The sequence below is a fragment of the Triplophysa rosa genome, linkage group LG16, assembly GCF_024868665.1.
Source record: "Triplophysa rosa linkage group LG16, Trosa_1v2, whole genome shotgun sequence".
Lineage (NCBI taxonomy): Eukaryota > Metazoa > Chordata > Actinopteri > Cypriniformes > Nemacheilidae > Triplophysa > Triplophysa rosa.
This window is the reverse complement of record NC_079905.1, coordinates 329,146-347,210: the sequence shown is the minus strand read 5'-3', so window position 1 is coordinate 347,210 and position 18,065 is coordinate 329,146. Positions and strand designations below refer to the sequence as shown.

The window sequence follows — 18,065 nt, the reverse complement described above, 5'->3', positions numbered from 1 at the left end:
TTGGACATGTTTGTATATCCCAGTGGGGACCTACACATGAATGCACACCAACTCGTGTCACTATGGGGACCAAATTTGAGGTCCTCATGGGCACAAAAACTTATAAATTGTACAGAACGATAATTTTTGAAAATCTAAAAATGCAAAGTTAGGGGTAGGGGATAAGTAGATGGATACACCGTTATGTACATGAGTGCACTACAACTCGAGTTACGTCTGCGGTATGTGTACTCTGTGACGTCAGCGGTGTGTGGTGTGGTCGACTGTACTCATGTCTCAATGGGTACGATCGTGGATGATTGTGAATGTACACAATGTCAATTGGGGGAAATCAGTGGTAGTTATATGTCGCGTGTTGTGTGTACCTGTCTCAGGGTGTGTGGTGTGTGTGTACCTGTCTCAGGGTGTGTGGGTGTGTTGTGTACCTGTCTCAGGGTGTGTGGTGTGTGTGTGTACCTGTCTCAGGGTGTGTGTGTGGTGTGTACCTGTCTCAGGGTGTGTGGTGTGGTGTGTACCTGTCTCAGGGTTGTGTGGTGTGTGTGTGTACCTGTCTCAGGGTGTGTGGTGTGTGTGTGTACCTGTCTCAGGGTGTGTGGTGTGTGTGTGTACCTGTCTCAGGGTGTGTGGTGTGTGTGTGTACCTGTCTCAGGGTGTGTGGTGTGTGTGTGTACCTGTCTCAGGGTGTGTGGTGTGTGTGTGTACCTGTCTCAGGGTGGTGGGTGTGTGTGTGTACCTGTCTCAGGGTGTGTGGTGTGTGTGTGTACCTGTCTCAGGGTGTGTGGTGTGTGTGTGTACCTGTCTCGAGGTTGTGGGGTGTGTGTGTGTACCTGTCTCAGGGTGTGTGGTGTGGTGTTGTACCTGTCTCAGGGTGTGTGGGTGTGGTGTGTACCTGTCTCAGGTGTGGTGGTGTGTGTGTGTACCTGTCTCAGGGTGTGTGGTGTGTGTGTGTACCTGTCTCAGGTGTGTGTGTGTGTGTGTCGGTGTTGTGTGTGTACCTGTCTCAGGGTGTGTGGTGTGTGTGTGTACCTGTCTCAGGGTGTGTGGTGTGTGTGTGTACCTGTCTCAGGGTGTGTGGTGTGTGTGTGTACCTGTCTCAGGGTGTGTGGTGTGTGTGTGTACCTGTCTCAGGGTGTGTGGTGTGTGTGTGTACCTGTCTCAGGGTGTGTGGTGTGTGTGTGTACCTGTCTCAGGGTGTGTGGTGTGTGTGTGTACCTGTCTCAGGGTGTGTGGTGTGTGTGTGTACCTGTCTCAGGGTGTGTGGTGTGTGTGTGTACCTGTCTCAGGGTGTGTGGTGTGTGTGTGTACCTGTCTCAGGGTGTGTGGTGTGTGTGTGTACCTGTCTCAGGGTGTGTGGTGTGTGTGTGTACCTGTCTCAGGGTGTGTGTGTGTGTGTGTGTACCTGTCTCAGGGTGTGTGGTGTGTGTGTGTACCTGTCTCAGGGTGTGTGGTGTGTGTGTGTACCTGTCTCAGGGTGTGTGGTGTGTGTGTGTACCTGTCTCAGGGTGTGGTCTGGTATCTGCTGGTACACTGACGGTCCTCCGAAGCAGTTTGTGTCGGTGACTGACAGGACGATGATCATTCATCAGCAAAGGATGAACCTGACACACACACACACACACACACACACACACACGCACGCACGCACACACACAGTAAATATTTCAGCAGCGTGACAGAAGTTCGGATGTTTTCAGAAGTGTTATATGACCTGAAGTTATAATCTTCACTAGATGCTCAAGAATGATTCCAGATACACATTGATCTGCTCTCATTTGAATCAATGATCAAAGGAAAATGTCTAAAATAATAAACACACTGCCCTCTACTGTCCATTCAGAAACGTGTAGTGTAGAGAAATACTTTCAGAAAACTACAGTATGACACACGGATATCACTGAGACAGAATAATCCTGATGAAATTCAACTTCACTCTGCATTTAACGAACAACTACACATGCATTAAACACATTTTAAATAAAAAATGATCACATGCGAAAAAATAAAAGAACAAATCTGTGAGTTAATTTGTCGAGTATGTGTGATTTATGACCTAACTGAAGTACTGCTGTTATAATAACAAACTCACTTCCACAACACACTGACACTATTTGACACTGCACATCATTAAACATCCATTAAACCAACAGCGCCCTCTAGTGCGCGCGCGTTTGTGTGTGTGTTAGTGTGCGCGCGCGCATGTGCGCGTGTTCACCTCCTCTTGATCCAGCAGGTAGAACTGGTCTCCATCTCTGACACGCAGCTGGCGGCTCCAGCCGGGGGAGTCGTGGGCGTGGCCATTCAGAGGGGTGTGAGGTCGAGAACATGGAGACACACACCTTCCATCTGACAAAACACACACACACACACATCACAAACGATGCGACTTTTATTTGACCTTTATTTTGTATACTTTCTTAAGATTTTATCTAACAGCATCAACAATATTACAAGTGACAAAAAAAGAACAGATTGGTAATGAATATGAGTTAATCATAGAAGAGCATTTTTCTAAAGAATGACCAGAATATCAATATGAACAGATTATGATATGATGTATGTTGGTGATGTTGGTTTTAATATAAATGTGAAGCGCTTACACAGAATAATAAACGTACCGCACCGATGCTCAATATTCTATATATGGTGCAACATGCAGGAAAAACACACAAGACAAATTTAAAACTCATTTTGACACTCGCTTTTGTGTCCTGATCGCCCCCACAGTGAGAGAGAGAGTGAGGGGAAGATGGGTTACAGCCCAAGAGATGTCACTTCCGTGACGCCCACTCTCTCATGCACACCCCTGACTGTTGCCATGACAACCACAGCCGAACAGGCTAAAAACGACGGATATAGTGCGCACAAGAGAGAGAGAGAGGGATTATGAAAGAGAGGAGAGGGAAAGCAGAGCGGTGGGTGTGGGATGGACGTGTTTGACTACAGCATGAAACTGGAGAGGAGATGCTGGATGAGAACTATTCTGGAAGAGAGAGCCAACTCCATGTTCCCATAGCAACTATCATGGATGTAATCCCTCTCTCTTTCTCTCTCTCTCTCTCTCTGTAGGTGGGAGTGCTCCTCTGACAGCTGGACGCTCACTGCATGTTCACTCCAACACATGTGCTGCTAAAACATTCACATACAACACACACACACACACACACACACACACACACACACACACACACACACACACACGCGATACTGCATGTTGTGTTCTACTGCATGTTGTGTTCAGGGTCATACGTACAGTTTGACTAATAAATAAACAAATAAGCTAATATATTACTGCACATCAGTCAGGAAGGGCTGATGGTCACGGTATATTTACATTCAAGCACTCAAGGACACTTTAAATAAAGATTTAATGTTTTCAATCATACTTACAGAAGGAAACACAATATAACTAAATGTTAGTTAACTGGAGAACTGAGAACTGAACTGAACGAGCACATTAAACAGATTCATGTTTCACAGATAACAGTGTTCAGAGGTCTCATCACAAGATCTACAACATCACACTGACTTTCACCTTCATCTCATATCCGCAGAAATCTTTATTTTCTACAACATTTTCTTACTTCTGTTACTCTGTGTTTTTGGTAAAATGCTAGAGTAGATAAGACTCAGAATGACTTTCTACACCCTAAAGAATCACATCACACTGTCTATATTTCAGTAAAATTCACATACCAGTTCACAGAGAGTTTACAAAGCACACTTCAGCTCACAGAAATGTTAAAGAAACACCTATAAGAATTAAATAAATCATCTGAAACAGGAAGTGCTTCTGAACCTGTGCTGTTTAAATCATGACAAATGACTACAGTCAGAAAACTCTTTTCTGGTGAAACTGTTTCTAATTAAGTTTCTAATGTGCTGCCTGTCATGTAAGTCTCACTGAAGACCCCTAACATGTGCTAACTGACATCTCCCTCCAGGTAACAACTTTTAAGAATATACTTAAATAAAGTCACAAAAGTACACAGTGAAGTTCAACGACTGACTGAAATTCTTATCAGAAAGAAAAGCTTTCCTTTCATTTTTCAATATTACAATTAGTTTTACATTACTATATAAATCTGACAAGTATAATAGTTTCCTAAAATAATAGTTTTAATATTTTGATTTTTGAATAGTGAGTTTAAAAAAAAAACAGGAAATTACATCACAGAAAGGAGCTCCTTTACAAGAGCACATTAAGTGATATGACACAGGAAAGCTATCACAGTAAATGATATGATCAAATAAAACAATAATATTTGCAAAAATAAAAATGATTTACTGTAACACATGAACTGTAGGCCATGCATACAGCAACGGTGACCAATGAACATGATCACAGACAGTTAAGATCATGAGGTCACATTACCATGTCAGCTCACCACAGGCTTCTGGATTACTCTCTTTGTGTTTGATCAGAGTGCAAGATCTTCAGTTGATGATGTTATGGTCACACTGAAGATGTTATGATTACAATGATGATGTTATGATCACTCTGATGATGTTATGATCCACACGGAAGATGTTATTATCAGGCTGATGATGTTATGATCCACACTGAAGATGTTATTATGAGGCTGATGATGTTATGATCCACACTGAAGATGTTATGATCACGCTGATGATGTTATGATCACACTGATGATGTTATGATCACACTGAAGATGTTATGATAACACTGATGATGTTATGATCACACTGTTGATGTTATGATCACACTGAAGATGTTATTATCAGGCTGATGATGTTATGATCACGCTGATGATGTTATGATCACACTGAAGATGTTATTATCACACTGAAGATGTTATGATCCACACTGAAGATGTTATGATCACACTGAAGATGTTATGATCACGATGATGATGTTATGATTGCACTGAAGATGTTATGATCACACTGATGATGTTATGATAACACTGATGATGTTATGATCACACTGATGATGTTATGATCCACACTGAAGATGTTATTATCACACTGAAGATGTTATGATCACACTGATGATGTTATGATCACGCTGAAGATGTTATGATCCACACTGAAGATGTTATTATCAGGCTGATGATGTTATGATAACACTGATGATGTTATGATCACACTGATGATGTTATGATCCACACTGAAGATGTTATGATCACACTGAAGATGTTATGATCACACTGAAGATGTTATGATCACACTGATGATGTTATGATCATGCTGAAGATGTTATGATCCACACTGAAAATGTTATTATCAGGCTGATGATGTTATGAAAACACTGATGATGTTATGATCACACTGAAGATGTTATGATCACACTGAAGATGTTATGATCACACTGATGATGTTATGATCACGCTGATGATGTTATGATCACGCTGATGATGTTATGATCACACTGATGATGTTATTATCCACACTGAAGATGTTATGATCACACTGATGATGTTATGATCACGCTGAAGATGTTATGATCCACACTGAAGATGTTATTATCAGGCTGATGATGTTATGATAACACTGATGATGTTATGATCACACTGAAGATGTTATTATCACACTGAAGATGTTATGATCACGCTGATGATGTTATTATTGCACTGATGATATGACAACACTGATGATGTTATGATCACACTGAAGACAATGCTAAAGGTAATTATTATCAGCCCAATCATTATTAGTATTGTTAAATGACAAATGTGTTTATAAACCAACACAACACAAATAAATCAACATTTGTCACATGTGATTTCTTTTGTTTGTGTCTTGACTATTACTTGACAATTTATTTAACTTTATGTCAGGGTACAGGTGAGGAACATGAGCACATACTGCAGGCCGAATGTCTGAGCTCAGATAACTAGGCCTATTTAATTGTTGAGTTTGTTTGTTTGTTTCTCACACTGTATCCTGATCAAACACACAGCAGTATGTTTCACAGTCATCAGTGTTTGTGTTGATGTGTAACACAACGCTGCAGAGGTCAGCAGTGGGGAATAAACTCATTGTATTAGTGGGGAATAAACTCATTGTATTAAACAGCACAACAGTGTGATGCTTATCCACAGCATCCTGACACAACTCACTCCACAAGTACTCCAGCTCAATGTCAATGACCTCTTCAGATCACAATAACACTTTCACACAACATCTCCTACATCTGTCTGTCTGACCACTGTACGTGTGTGTGTGTTCATGTTTGTATATCCCGGTGGGGACCTAAACCTGAATACACACCAACACATGGGGACTCGTGTCACCGTGGGGACCAAAATTGAGGTCCTCATGGGCACAAAAGCTTATAAATTGTACAGAACAATATTTTTTACAAATCTAAAAATGCAAAAAGTGTTCTATGATCTTTAGGTTTAGGACTGTCTATGGACTGTCCCCACGGGGATAGTCAACCAAAGCCTGTGTGTGTGTGTGTGTGCGTGCGTGCGTATGAAAGAGATCAGTGTACGTCTGATGTTAGTGTGTTTGTGATCAGTTCACTGTAGGTGTGTGTGCGTGTTTGCTCGAGTTCGGTATCTATAAATAAAGCGCTCGTCCACACTCACGGCCCTCGACTCACATCTGCTGTTACTGAGCACTGAACACTCAAAGCTGAAGATCGATCACTCGAATGATCATCACTACAATCACTGATTGGAATGTGATGATGACATCTGTCAATCAAATGAGGCAGTAATGATGGATCAGATGAAGTTTTCTTACCTTGTGAAGACACATAGGACATGATCCTCCGCCACTGGCCGCGATCAGCTCACTGTGTGCGGATCCATCATCACTCCTCCAGCGCGACGAGAATAAAACACCCAACGAAATCACGCGACGAGCTCAGACGCGACGCCCGGAGTCACGGCGAGCCCGCGCACGGCCAGGCGCGCTCACGCGAGGCGCTATTATCGATTCGAACGATGATCGAAATAAACGATCCGCCGATCGCTAGGGTAAGTTCGCCGTCACCAAACACGCGCGCGCAATTACACGCGCGGGGACGCGCAGGAGCGTGGCTTACTCCCATCAGTGAACGGATCGATAAATGAATACACGGCTGAAGTCAGCAGAAGTGATCGAGATAGACCAAGTTCAATTAAAATACTCTGCTTTCATATCGAGAAGCTTTTGCAACGCAATTATTATAAATATTACGCTTTTATGAGTTACCTAAGTATTCTTTGAGTTCATTCATTTTCATTTAAACGCGTAACAAATAAAAAGTCAAAAATGTAAATGGTGTTTTTAGCTGTATTAACGTTTACTGTGAGCGCATTTTAAGTTGTATTTGAAAAATAGATACGGGTAAATACAACTGTCCAATGGTATACCGCACGGGTCCATACATATATACCGTACAGTCATTCCCAACCGTGGTACCCTTACGAGAATTAACCATGGTTTTTTTGTGGTACAAGTGTAGTAACCATGGTTTTTTGGTGCAAAACCCTGATTTTACTACAGTAACCATCGTTTATATGGTTTTTACAAAAAATGGTTTTCAAAACATGGTTATTTTGTGACAACCATTGTTTTATTACAGTAACCATGGTTTTTTGGCTTTAACTGTAGTAAAACCATGGTACATTTTCGTAATGATATGTACATTTCTGTACATATTTTGCTTTGTATTTGCTCACCTGAAGACAAGCCTTATTAAAATAGAAACAGAAATAAAGAAACACGTTGTAAAACATATTTAATGATTTAACTCTAATCTATATCTACGGTGATAACATGTCAACATGTCTATATTTCCATTTTTTATTTAGTTCAGTGACTCTTCTTGTATTAAATCATTTGAACATTTGGGTTAAGAAGAATAAATGCTTTATAAGTATTGTTCATTGATCAATAACAATCAAAGTGTCATCAGGGGTTTATTGAAGACATTTCTGTCTTTCATCACATCAATTCATGTTCATTTAATACAGAACATCACATTCAATCATGTGACCGTCAACACAAACGTCCCGGTGTAGACGAGGAGTTTTGTTACAGGACACCTGCACTGATCGTCTGCAGAGTGGGCATGCAGTAAATATCAGCTCGAATATGTCTTAATGCACTTACCCACAATGCATTTCAGCACGAGGTAATCACTATCAAGTCAAACATTCAACTCTACCAGAGCAGCATCTTTACATTCCTACAATATAATGTTTGCTACATTCAGAAACTAGTGTGGTGTTCGTGTGACAGTGTGTGTGTGTGTGTGTACACATCATGACATGAGCTACAGGGTTACAGCGAGGATTAGAAACGCCTTCGTCAGTTCATTTATAGTGCTTAAAGCATCTAGGATCATTCTGGAATACTTACACTAAACCCTTAGTATGTTAACACTTGAAATATTGCCAAGCCTATAAACGTATAGAAATGCATTCACGTTAGCTCATGCAACATTGGCTTTCAGAGCAGCTAAAGGTAAATATGGTTATTATATGTGGCCTCAGAACTCGTGGCTCTTTACTGGTCTCTAGTGCAAAATCCAAGTATTGCCATTTTCTGGTTCTCGTGATGGAGTATTGCAGTAAACCGACCGTGTATGTGTTTCTCTTTCTAGGGTCTGTTGTGTCGTATGTGCGAGTGAAACTGAAAGTCCGTCACCATGCATAGCATCTAACTCATGCGACACAGAAGATTTGATGGAGTCAGGTAAGAAAAGGTTATAAAAAGAGGTTGAGGGACAAGTTGGTGATGGTCACAGGAAGAAGTAACACAGTCCAGAAGAAGATTTTTGGAACGAGCTTCTTAGGAAGAAACCTGCAAACCAAAACCACGTGAATGAATGTTTGTAGAGGACGAAGAAAAGGAAGGAAATCAAGACACTCACCGGTGTTATTCTGCTACCTGCACACCAGCACAGTTATCTTTACTCTCCGAAGTGATGGCTAAATACTCCGCACTACAACCCAGACACAGAAAATCACACGTCATAACAGAGAATGAAACTCCTGTCTGTGTGTGTGACATATCTTCATGATTTACCATTATTATTTCAAATAAAACTCAAGTGAATTGTTCAGTTATTGAGTGGCACCACACGCACACTGATCGCACAAAGAATTTGATAAACACACATGTTCTCATGGTCTACAGACATGTAAAGAATGTTAAATGATCCTCATTATTGCCATCATACCAAATCTATATTTAGACAAATGAAAAAGACTCATTTATATGAACCGTTTATAGTTAACTTCCTGTCAGTGTGAGTTACTCTTCTGCACTGAAGTGTGTGTGTGTGTTACTGACGCGCTGGCTCTCAGCGCTTCCTCTCCGGCAGCAGCGATCTTCCTGTAGCAGTAGATCATCTCCACCAGCAGCCAGAGCTGAAGCCCAATGATAGACACGTACATCATGACCTCTGACACGATAGACGCCGTTCCACGCCTGGCTACACACACACACACACACACACACACACACACGTTTATTCATTCAGCAGACGCAGTGGGTTTTAAATGAAAGCATTACATGCTGAAGGTCTCGAGCAGACTACAATCACAGAAAGTCTCTCCTGGCTCATCGCTTCAGGGATTCATTCTCTCACAGGATGAAAGCGGATACGAGATCGATGGGCGGCACGCTCACCTTCAGGCACCACAGTCAGATGAACCTCTTTAGTGGTGGTGGTCGAGAATTCATAATGTTCGTAGTTGAGAATTCGGTTGAAGATGCAGCGGTAAACGCCCGAGTCATTGAAAGTGACGTTATGAAGGTCGATGGTCGCGTCCTGCAAGTCGAGCGTGTTCTTGCTGCCGTGCCACTGTACTCGATCCTGGAACTGCTCATGGATGATGTTAGAAGACTCGCCATCGTAACTGTAAATCTGACAACACAACACACATCTGTCTTCCCCAAATCAAAAGTTTCATAATGAACAGCTGATCTGACGAAATGAAAATCCTCCTGGTGTATTTATGATGGTGTCAGAGTGAGATGTGACAGTGAATTGAAGACTGAGCTGAAACTCACATGCACAAAGTCTGCCTCTCCTCGAGCCCTGAAGTGCCAGTCCACCGTGGCCGTGGCCGGCACCTCTAATCGCATCTTGCAGGACAGACACCCGAGCTCGAAGCTGTGACCCGCCACGGCCTCCGTGTCCGAGTCCACCTCTGCACACGCGCCGCTGCACAGAGACACTGCGGGACACACGCGGGATAGTTTGAGCGCGCGATGACACATGTCGAGCGAGTTTGTTAGAATCACACTGACCTGAGAGCGCGCAGAACACGCAGAGGGACAGCAGCCGTCCGATATACACGTTCATGATGGAGAGACGGACTCTAGATCCCGCAGGGATGTATCTTCATATCCTGACCATGCGCCGGCCTCGGAGGGGTCCGTGTGTGTGTGTGTGTGTGTGTGTGTGTCCCAGCTCAGATTCGAGGCAAACTAAACTAGTAGCATCTAACTAGCACTGGGCCCTTATTTGCATGATAAAGACGTGAAGTGCGCAAAAAGAGGCTCCAGCGTCAACACACTCCGTTGACACTCGTCGGCTCAACGCTGTTATCGCTCCGTTCACAGCTTTCTTGCTTTTCTCTTACATCAGTTATTATAATAAAACAATTAAAACACAGCCGAGCTTGTCTAACAAACAAGTGGTCATCTGACCTGAGAACAGTGTCTATATCATTCAAGCTCTGCTATGTGACGAATAACGTTACATTCATTAATATCGAAGACAGTACGTGACGTATTGTCATTAGAATCATGCATAGAGTTCTTTAACTTGCCTTTATAACATGTCTTTATAATATTCCTCATGTAATAGAGTGATGAATATGATCGTTCATGTGTTCGGAGAGCGCTGTACTTCTCGGTGACGCTCGCGTCGATGGGCGGACTGATGCATTGCGGTAAAACTCACGGGCCGCGCGCGCGCCTCAAACGAACCCGTGGTGACGTCACTCCGCCACCAGCAGGTGCAATCCCCTGAAAACCAACGCCATGGAATAAAGGGCAATGCACTAAGATAAGTCTAGTTTTAAGACAAAATAAAGAAATACTGAAATATATAAGACATGAATGAAAATGATTATTAGCAGAAAGATAGTATAAGAGATAACTCTAAAATCTTTTTTGTGAACACTTGACAAGAAGAAGTTAAAAGCACAGACAAAACATATTTGGGATAAAAGCGTCTGCCAAATGAATAAATGTAAATGTTCTCTCTTCTAACATGTATTTCTCTAACAATTGTTGAAACTTTGTATCTTAGCACCAACACTTCTCAAATTATTGCTTCCTTAGGATGCAACGCTTTGTTGGTGCCCTTACGTTTGTAAAAACATCCAATATTGTCCAAACAACTGCTAAATGTGAACTGTGACTTCAGCCAGACAGCGGGTGGCGCACGCGCACCACAGTATCGCATGCTTTACCTCATGAATATTAATACAGTCGCGCTGACGCTACACCTGCGTAATTAATATCAATGAGCCCCGGTGCTTCAGAAGACAAACCGACGCACATGCGTACTGAATCCTACCACTATTTACATTGACTAAATAATATGGGATGAATTTAATATCAAAATGATTACCAAATGCATGCACAGCCATCCGTGAACGTGATACAAGTTACACTTGTATTTTAGTATTCACAAACAAATGCCGTATGATTTGAATCTGTGAAATTTAGATTGTAATAAACATGAGGCGATTTGTACAAATAGAGACAGATTTGTGAACACAATGTTTTATTTTGCGTTCATGTATAATCATTTTGCGCATACCAATGAGAAGTTGTGCATTTGTGTATCCTGCAGCGCGCGTCCACTCATCCTGTTCTGTGCATTCGGATTTTGAGACGTTCTTTACACGGTTTTGCATTGGACAATCCACACACAAACAACTTCAGATCCACGCACAACCGTGCATAAACTACGGCCTACCACTAGATGGCAGTCTGACGGAGCGACGCAGAGGTTGCGCTAGACTTTTTCATTGTCCGTCATTTTGACGAACAGGCTCATAAAAAATCCGTCATAATCTATTTTTACCCGTCACTATGGTCCAAGGTTGATGTTACGTGCTAATTAGCATGTTTGTGACATCATCACTATGTACATGCGTTTACTCTCTGAACTTACTGAACTGAATACCCAATAAAGTCGTTCACATATTTAATGTTTCTGTTGTCAGACATAAAACAATAATTACAGACAAATGTTTATAATCATAACAGTAACAATGACAGGTGCTTTAAAACGCTGTTTTTTAATCATTTATTAATTTACAAGTTACTTTAAAGGTACAGTGCGGGATGTTTCGTATGATCTATTAACAGAAATTCAATATAACATACAAAACTGTGTCTTTAGATGTGTATAAAAACCTTACGTAATGAAAAGTTATGTTTGTATTACCTTAGAATAAACCAGTTGTATCTACATAGGGAGCGGGCCTATCTACATGGAATTTGTTATGTTGCGCAGCCATGTTTTGTACAGTAAGCTCTAATGGACAAACAGCTCTACAGAGCGCGTTTCGTATATGTTGGTCTTCGTGTGTGTTTTTAGACGCAGCTTGCGTCATCACTGAGTTGAAGACGCACAAAGTAGTAAGTCGTAGTACGGAGAGGAGGAGGAGTAGTCGTCGTCTAGCTGAAGCAATTGATTGTTCTGTCTTAGAAGTTTTGATAAAATGGAGGACCATGCGTATTGTGCACAAGAGCCGACAGAGCGTGAATCTCCGTCGTCAAAGAAGCGCAAACGTGATGCTGCCAGACGAATTAGAGACAAACGGCGACATGAAATCCAGGATAAACATCGGTTATCTATTACCAGATGGAAGGCACTGTTGAAAGACAAATGCCTCGTTTTGGATCATCTCGTTTCGAGATCCACCTATGGGAAGGGCATCCATACCTGACCTCTGCAGAAGCATCTAATTGCACCAAGTCTGGCTAGACAGACAGAAGCGCGCAGCCAATGCCAGGTAAGGCCCCACCCCCTTACCTGAGCGAATATAAGGTCTGCTTGCGCTGCTGTTCCTCAGTTGTCATTCGCTTCTCGCGATCTCTGCTTTAACACAGTTCGGTTGGATTTTCGCTGCTCACTGTGTGTCTTCAGGCAGGACATATCGTCTGATCAGCCTCGCTAGACGTGACAGTCGTCTATTCAGCCAGGTTAGCTGTGTTTTTTTCTAGGCATCCTGAGCCGCCCACGCTCGTGCTTTTTTCACCTGCTCCCCCTTTACTTTCCACGGCTGCCCGCCACGGATATTAACGAGTTTTTCGCCGACATGTCGCTCTCTAAATCTGCCACTGCTCCCGGGACCAGCTCATCACGGGCCTGCCCGGCCGCGTGCGGGGCTCTCATCGCAGCTAAGGACTCTCACGAGTTCTGCGTGGTCTGCTTGGGCCTCAAGCATGCGGAAGAGGCTTTGGAGAACCCGGAGCATTGCAGCCATTGCCTTGTGCTGCCGAAAAAGCTCCTGCGGCGTCGACTCAAAGTTGCCGCTACCCAGTGTATCGAGCTCGGCCTTTCTGACTCGGATGGGGGACACGGTGACGGCGACGCGCCTCCGGGGGCCTCCCGGGGCGCGACGTCGCTTCATTGGGCTGACCTGCCTAATCCTGCGTTCCCCGAAGAGGATATCTTCGCGGGCAACCTCCCGTTCGCCGATGAACCGGCTGGTTCCGGCGATGAAGACGACGCGGGCCTTCTTGGGGTCTCAGAGGACGAGGAGGCCATCCCACTCTCTGGTTTTTACCAGGCTAACCCCCCCGCGGCCTTACCCCAGTCCATCCTCCTGGACGTGTGCGAACGAGCGGCCGCTCGCCTTAACATTCCGTGGCCGGCTCCGCAGAGCGCCACCGACCAGGAGAGGGATGTGTATGATGGGAAAGTGCTGGGTCCCCCGCCCGGCCCGAGGAAACAACTCTTCCCCGTCCTGCCAGCGTGCGCGAAGCACGTGAGGCACTACTGGAGCGACCCGCTGAACCTCAAACACGGTCTCGCGGGTCTGGAGGTGAAAGACATGGCGGCTCTCGGCTTGGGTGATCCCCCCGCTGTCGAGCCGTCGATCGCCAGGCATCTCAACCCCGTCCAGGGCGGGCTGCTCGCCCCTCCGAAGCCGGTCTTGCCGGGCAAAATGGACCGTTTTTCTGCCTCTGTTCATCAGGCCGCTTATAAATCCTCGGCCTTGGCTGTCAGGGCTCTCAATGTTTCGTCCCTGCTTTCCGCTTACCAGGCGGAAATTTTGGAGGATTTGGGGCAGCAGCTGGACAAAGGATCCCCCTCGCCAACCTTGTGGAAGGAGATCCTTACGGTCAACGACCTCGTCCTCCGCAATGCTCGGCAGGCTGTCCAAGCTTGCGGGCGCTCCATGGCGCTTTCTGTAGTGGGGGAGCGTGCTCTCTGGCTGAACCTGTCGGGACTCCCTGACAGTGAGAAGAGGCGCGTTGCGGGGCTCCGGTCGAGCCTGGCCAGGCTCTCTTCGGTCCCGCCGTGGCTTTGATGCAGCAACGGTGCGACGACAAAAAGAAAGAGGACGAGGCTTTCAAGTTGTGCCTCCCTAAGAAAGCTGCTCCGCGTCAGTTGCCCACTGCGCGTTTGCCTAACCCCCCGTCACGGTGCGAAACCCGCATCATAGCAGGGAGAAACCGCGCAACAAACCCCCTCCACGGCAGAGTAACCCACCCTCTGCTAAACCCTGGGGAAGAACGTCTCCCGCCGCGGCTGGGAAACCCCCCAACCCAACCCCGACCGACTCTAAACGCAAGCGGCCGGCCTGATGTCCGACCATTGGGGGCAGAGAGTCCTCGTTCACGAGCCACAAGCCCATCGGACTCTCCTTCTGTCCCAGACCCCTGTCCAAAAGACGGAGGTTTTCTCGCGGAGGGGCCGGCCAGGGTTCCCAGCCCGTGCGTTCAGTGGCCGCTGTGTTTCCTCCCCCCACGTTCAGGGGGTCGGTTGCGAGGGAATGTGGTCAAACAGTGTCACCACACAGCACACACATTGTTCCCCTCACCCAACTAATAAAGGCTTCGGCCCCGGTGTTCCCCAACACCAAACACACAAAAAACACAATGAAACAAACGAATCTATTGAATTCGTTTCAGGGAGAGTACGTCTCTCTGCAGAGAGAGAACATCTTTCTACATCCACGCATGCCGCCCCTAGTGTGTCCGCTAGATGGCGCCATTGCATCGCAAAGGAGCCAACAGAGCGTATGCGAGGATTTCGGCGCTTCACCGGCCCCGGTGGGGACGCTCGCGAATTACGAGTCCGCCTGGCAGACTGTTGCGCCTCCAGAGTGGGTGATGCGAACAATTATGCAGGGTTACAGACTGCAGTTTGTAATGAAACCCCCGCTTTTCAACGGCGTTCTCTCTTCTCACGCGGAGGAGCGCTCCGCTCATATTCTGAAAGACGAAATCTCTTCTCTCAGGGAGCGATTCAGGTGGTACCTCCCAGCCTGATAAGTCAAGGGTTTTATTCCCGTTATTTCCTGGTCCCAAAGAAGGACGGCTCTCTCCGCCCCATCTTGGACCTCCAAATGTTGAACAAACATTTGAGGAAATACAATTTCAGAATGTTAAACCACGGCACTCTGGCCCGCGCCATAAAACAGAACGACTGGTTCACGTCGGTCGAACTCAAGGATGCTTTTTTCCACATAAGCATTTATCCGCCACACAGGAAGTTTCTTCGTTTCGCCTATCTAGGCATATGTTACGAATTCACTGTTCTTCCTTTCGGGCTCTCACTCAGCCCTCGGACTTTTTGTCTGTGTACGGAGGCGAGCTTGGCTCCCCTGAGAATGTCAGGTCTGCGGATTTTGACATACATAGACGATTGGCTCATCGTGGCCGAATCGGAAGAGAAAGTGCTGTGGGACACCTGCAGCGTGCTTACACACACCACATCTCTCGGGTTCAGGGTGAATGTGACCAAAAGCAATTTTACACCCAGCCAGAGTGTGATTTTCCTGGGCTTGGAGCTGAGCTCGGTCTCCATGCTAGCTCGTCTCTCCCAGGAGCGCGTCCTCTCTCTAATGAGCTGCGTGTCGCAGTTCAGAGAGGGGGCGAGAGTGCAGTATCGCACATGCCTCAGATTGCAGGGTCTTATGGCTTCAGCTATCCAAGTTTTGCCGCTGGGACTTCTGCGAATGAGAGCATTCATGAAATGGGTTTTGTCACTACATTTCAGCCCGGTACGCGATCTCTGCCGCTCTGTGACAGTGACGCGCGCCTGCACGGCAGCTCTTCGCCACTGGAGAGATGTGGACTTTTACGCACAGGGGACCCGTTTGGGAACGGTAGTGATGCGGAAAGTTGTGACGACAGATGCGTCCCTAACAGGCTGGGGTGCCACCCAGGAGGGCAGAGTGGTGAACGGTGTGTGGCCGAGCATACTACGTTCAGCACACATAAATTATTTAGAGCTCCTGACCATATGGAAAGCTCTGAATTATTTTCTGCCTCGCCTGCTAGGACATCATGTGCTCGTACGCTGCGACAATACCACAGCAGTCGCGTATATCAATCGGCAGGGCGGCTTACGCTCACCGAAACTTCACGCTCTAGCTCACAAGCTTTTGGTGTGGAGCGGGCGGTTTTTCCTGTCGTTACGCGTGACTCATGTTCCAGGTATTCTGAACAGAGGTGCGGACCTTCTGTCGAGGGGGAACCCACTCTACGGAGATTGGCGCCTCCACCCTCAGATAGTGGGCATGATATGGAGAAGATTCGGACAGGCAACCGTAGATCTATTCTCCTCGCGCGAAAACAACCATTGTCCTATGTTCTTCTCGCTAAAGGACTCGGATGCGCCCCTCGGGGTGGACGCACTGGCCCACCCATGGCCCAAGCTGCTGCTGTATGCTTTTCCTCCTCTGTGCCTGTCCCACACTGGCCAGAGTGAGAGAGAAGGGCCTGTCTCTCCTTCTAATAGCTCCCAGGTGGCCCAAAGCACCGTGGCTGGCAGAGATAATCCCTCTGTTATACGCCCAGCCGTGACGCCTCCCCCTCCGCACAGACCTATTGTCTCAGGCGAACGGGGAAATTTATCACCCACACCCGGACAGGGTGGCTCTCTGGGTCTGGCCCATGAGAAGTCAAACTTAAACGTGCTGGGGCTTCACCTGCGTGTGGTTGCCACTATACAAAATGCCAGGGCCGTTTCTACACGGTCCTTGTATGGTTGTAAGTGGCAAGTGTTTGAAGAGTGGTGTGATGGGCGCAGTCTCACATCATATCAGTGCTCAGTTCCTGATATTTTGTGTTTCTTACAGGACCTTATGGATAAAGGCAGGTCTTTTTCCACAATTAAGGTCTACCTGGCAGCTATTTCTGCCTGTCATGTGGGCTTTGAGGGCTCAACAGTCGGGCAGAATCCTTTAATCCGCAGATTTATGAAGGGTGCCCGTCGCTCCTTGCCAGTCATCAGGAGAACCGTCCCTGAATGGGACCTCTCCTTGGTGCTGGAGGCCCTGTCTCAGTATCCTTTTGAGCCCCTGGGAGGTATTTCCTTGAAGCTGTTGTCTTTCAAGACGGCTTTGCTCTTGTGCTTGGTATCAGCCAAACGTGTCAGTGAGCTACATGCACTCTCAATACATCCCTCGTGCACGAAATTCTGTTTGAGTGGAGATAAGGTTTTTCTTAAGCCTAACCCGGCTTTTATGCCTAAATGTTTCCCTGCGTTCACTTCGGAGGTGTTGGAGCTGTCCGCTTTTCACCCTCCGCCTTTTTCCTCTGCGGAGGATCAGAGGCTGAATGCTCTGTGTCCTGTTCATGCATTACAGGCATATATGTCCAAGACCAGTGCTTTCCGGAAGAGCGACCAGCTCTTTATTTCGTGGGCACCCCCTCATAAGGGGAGTCCCATATCTAAACAGCGCCTCTCACATTGGCTTGTGAACGCTATAGCAGTTGCATATGTATCAAGGGGAGTGCAGCCCCCAGGTACCATCAGAGCTCATTCCACGAGGGGCTTAGCTGCCTCTTGGGCTTTGTTCAGGGGAGTATCACTGCAGGACATCTGCTCTGCAGCCAGCTGGGCTTCTCCCCATACGTTTGTGCGTTACTACCGATTGGATGTCACCAAAACCTCGGTA

The 18,065-nt window shown here is 45.9% G+C and overlaps 2 protein-coding genes and 1 pseudogene across 2 annotated transcripts in view; 1 reads left to right on the top strand and 2 right to left on the bottom strand.

Annotated features, from left to right (window-relative positions):
* Positions 1 to 6,970, bottom strand: part of syngap1a (synaptic Ras GTPase activating protein 1a) — a 43,669-nt gene extending 36,699 nt beyond the window's left edge. The window contains 3 exon segments of the mRNA XM_057355536.1: positions 1,493 to 1,598; positions 2,213 to 2,343; positions 6,709 to 6,970. Of these exon segments, the coding sequence (XP_057211519.1) occupies positions 1,493 to 1,598; positions 2,213 to 2,343; positions 6,709 to 6,730 (259 nt within the window). The 5' untranslated portion in view covers positions 6,731 to 6,970.
* Positions 6,971 to 7,852: 882 nt separating this feature from the next.
* On the bottom strand, positions 7,853 to 10,862 carry scn1bb (sodium channel, voltage-gated, type I, beta b). The gene is made up of 6 exons (XM_057355535.1): positions 10,213 to 10,862; positions 9,973 to 10,139; positions 9,589 to 9,826; positions 9,250 to 9,391; positions 8,828 to 8,899; positions 7,853 to 8,757 (listed from the first exon to the last, which is right to left on the bottom strand). Exons 1-5 carry the CDS (start codon positions 10,265 to 10,267, stop codon positions 8,833 to 8,835), a joined length of 669 nt encoding a protein of 222 aa, XP_057211518.1. The 5' UTR covers positions 10,268 to 10,862; the 3' UTR covers positions 7,853 to 8,757; positions 8,828 to 8,832.
* A 3,992-nt stretch (positions 10,863 to 14,854) lies between these two features.
* On the top strand, positions 14,855 to 17,076 carry LOC130567244 (uncharacterized; annotated as a pseudogene).
* Positions 17,077 to 18,065: the final 989 nt, after the last annotated feature.

What these genes read in the sequence shown, in the direction of transcription:
- scn1bb (XM_057355535.1), bottom strand. Translation starts at nt 10,267, where the DNA reads ATGAACGTGTATATCGGACGGCTGCTGTCCCTCTGCGTGTTCTGCGCG. An exon ending in CGTGTTCTGCGCGCTCTCAG is followed by an intron (nt 10,140 to 10,212) that starts GTCAGTGTGATT and finishes TGTGTCCCGCAG; the next exon opens with TGTCTCTGTGCAGCGGCGCG. An exon ending in GAAGCGCTGAGAGCCAGCGC is followed by an intron (nt 8,900 to 9,249) that starts GTCAGTAACACA and finishes TCTGGGTTGTAG; the next exon opens with TGCGGAGTATTTAGCCATCA.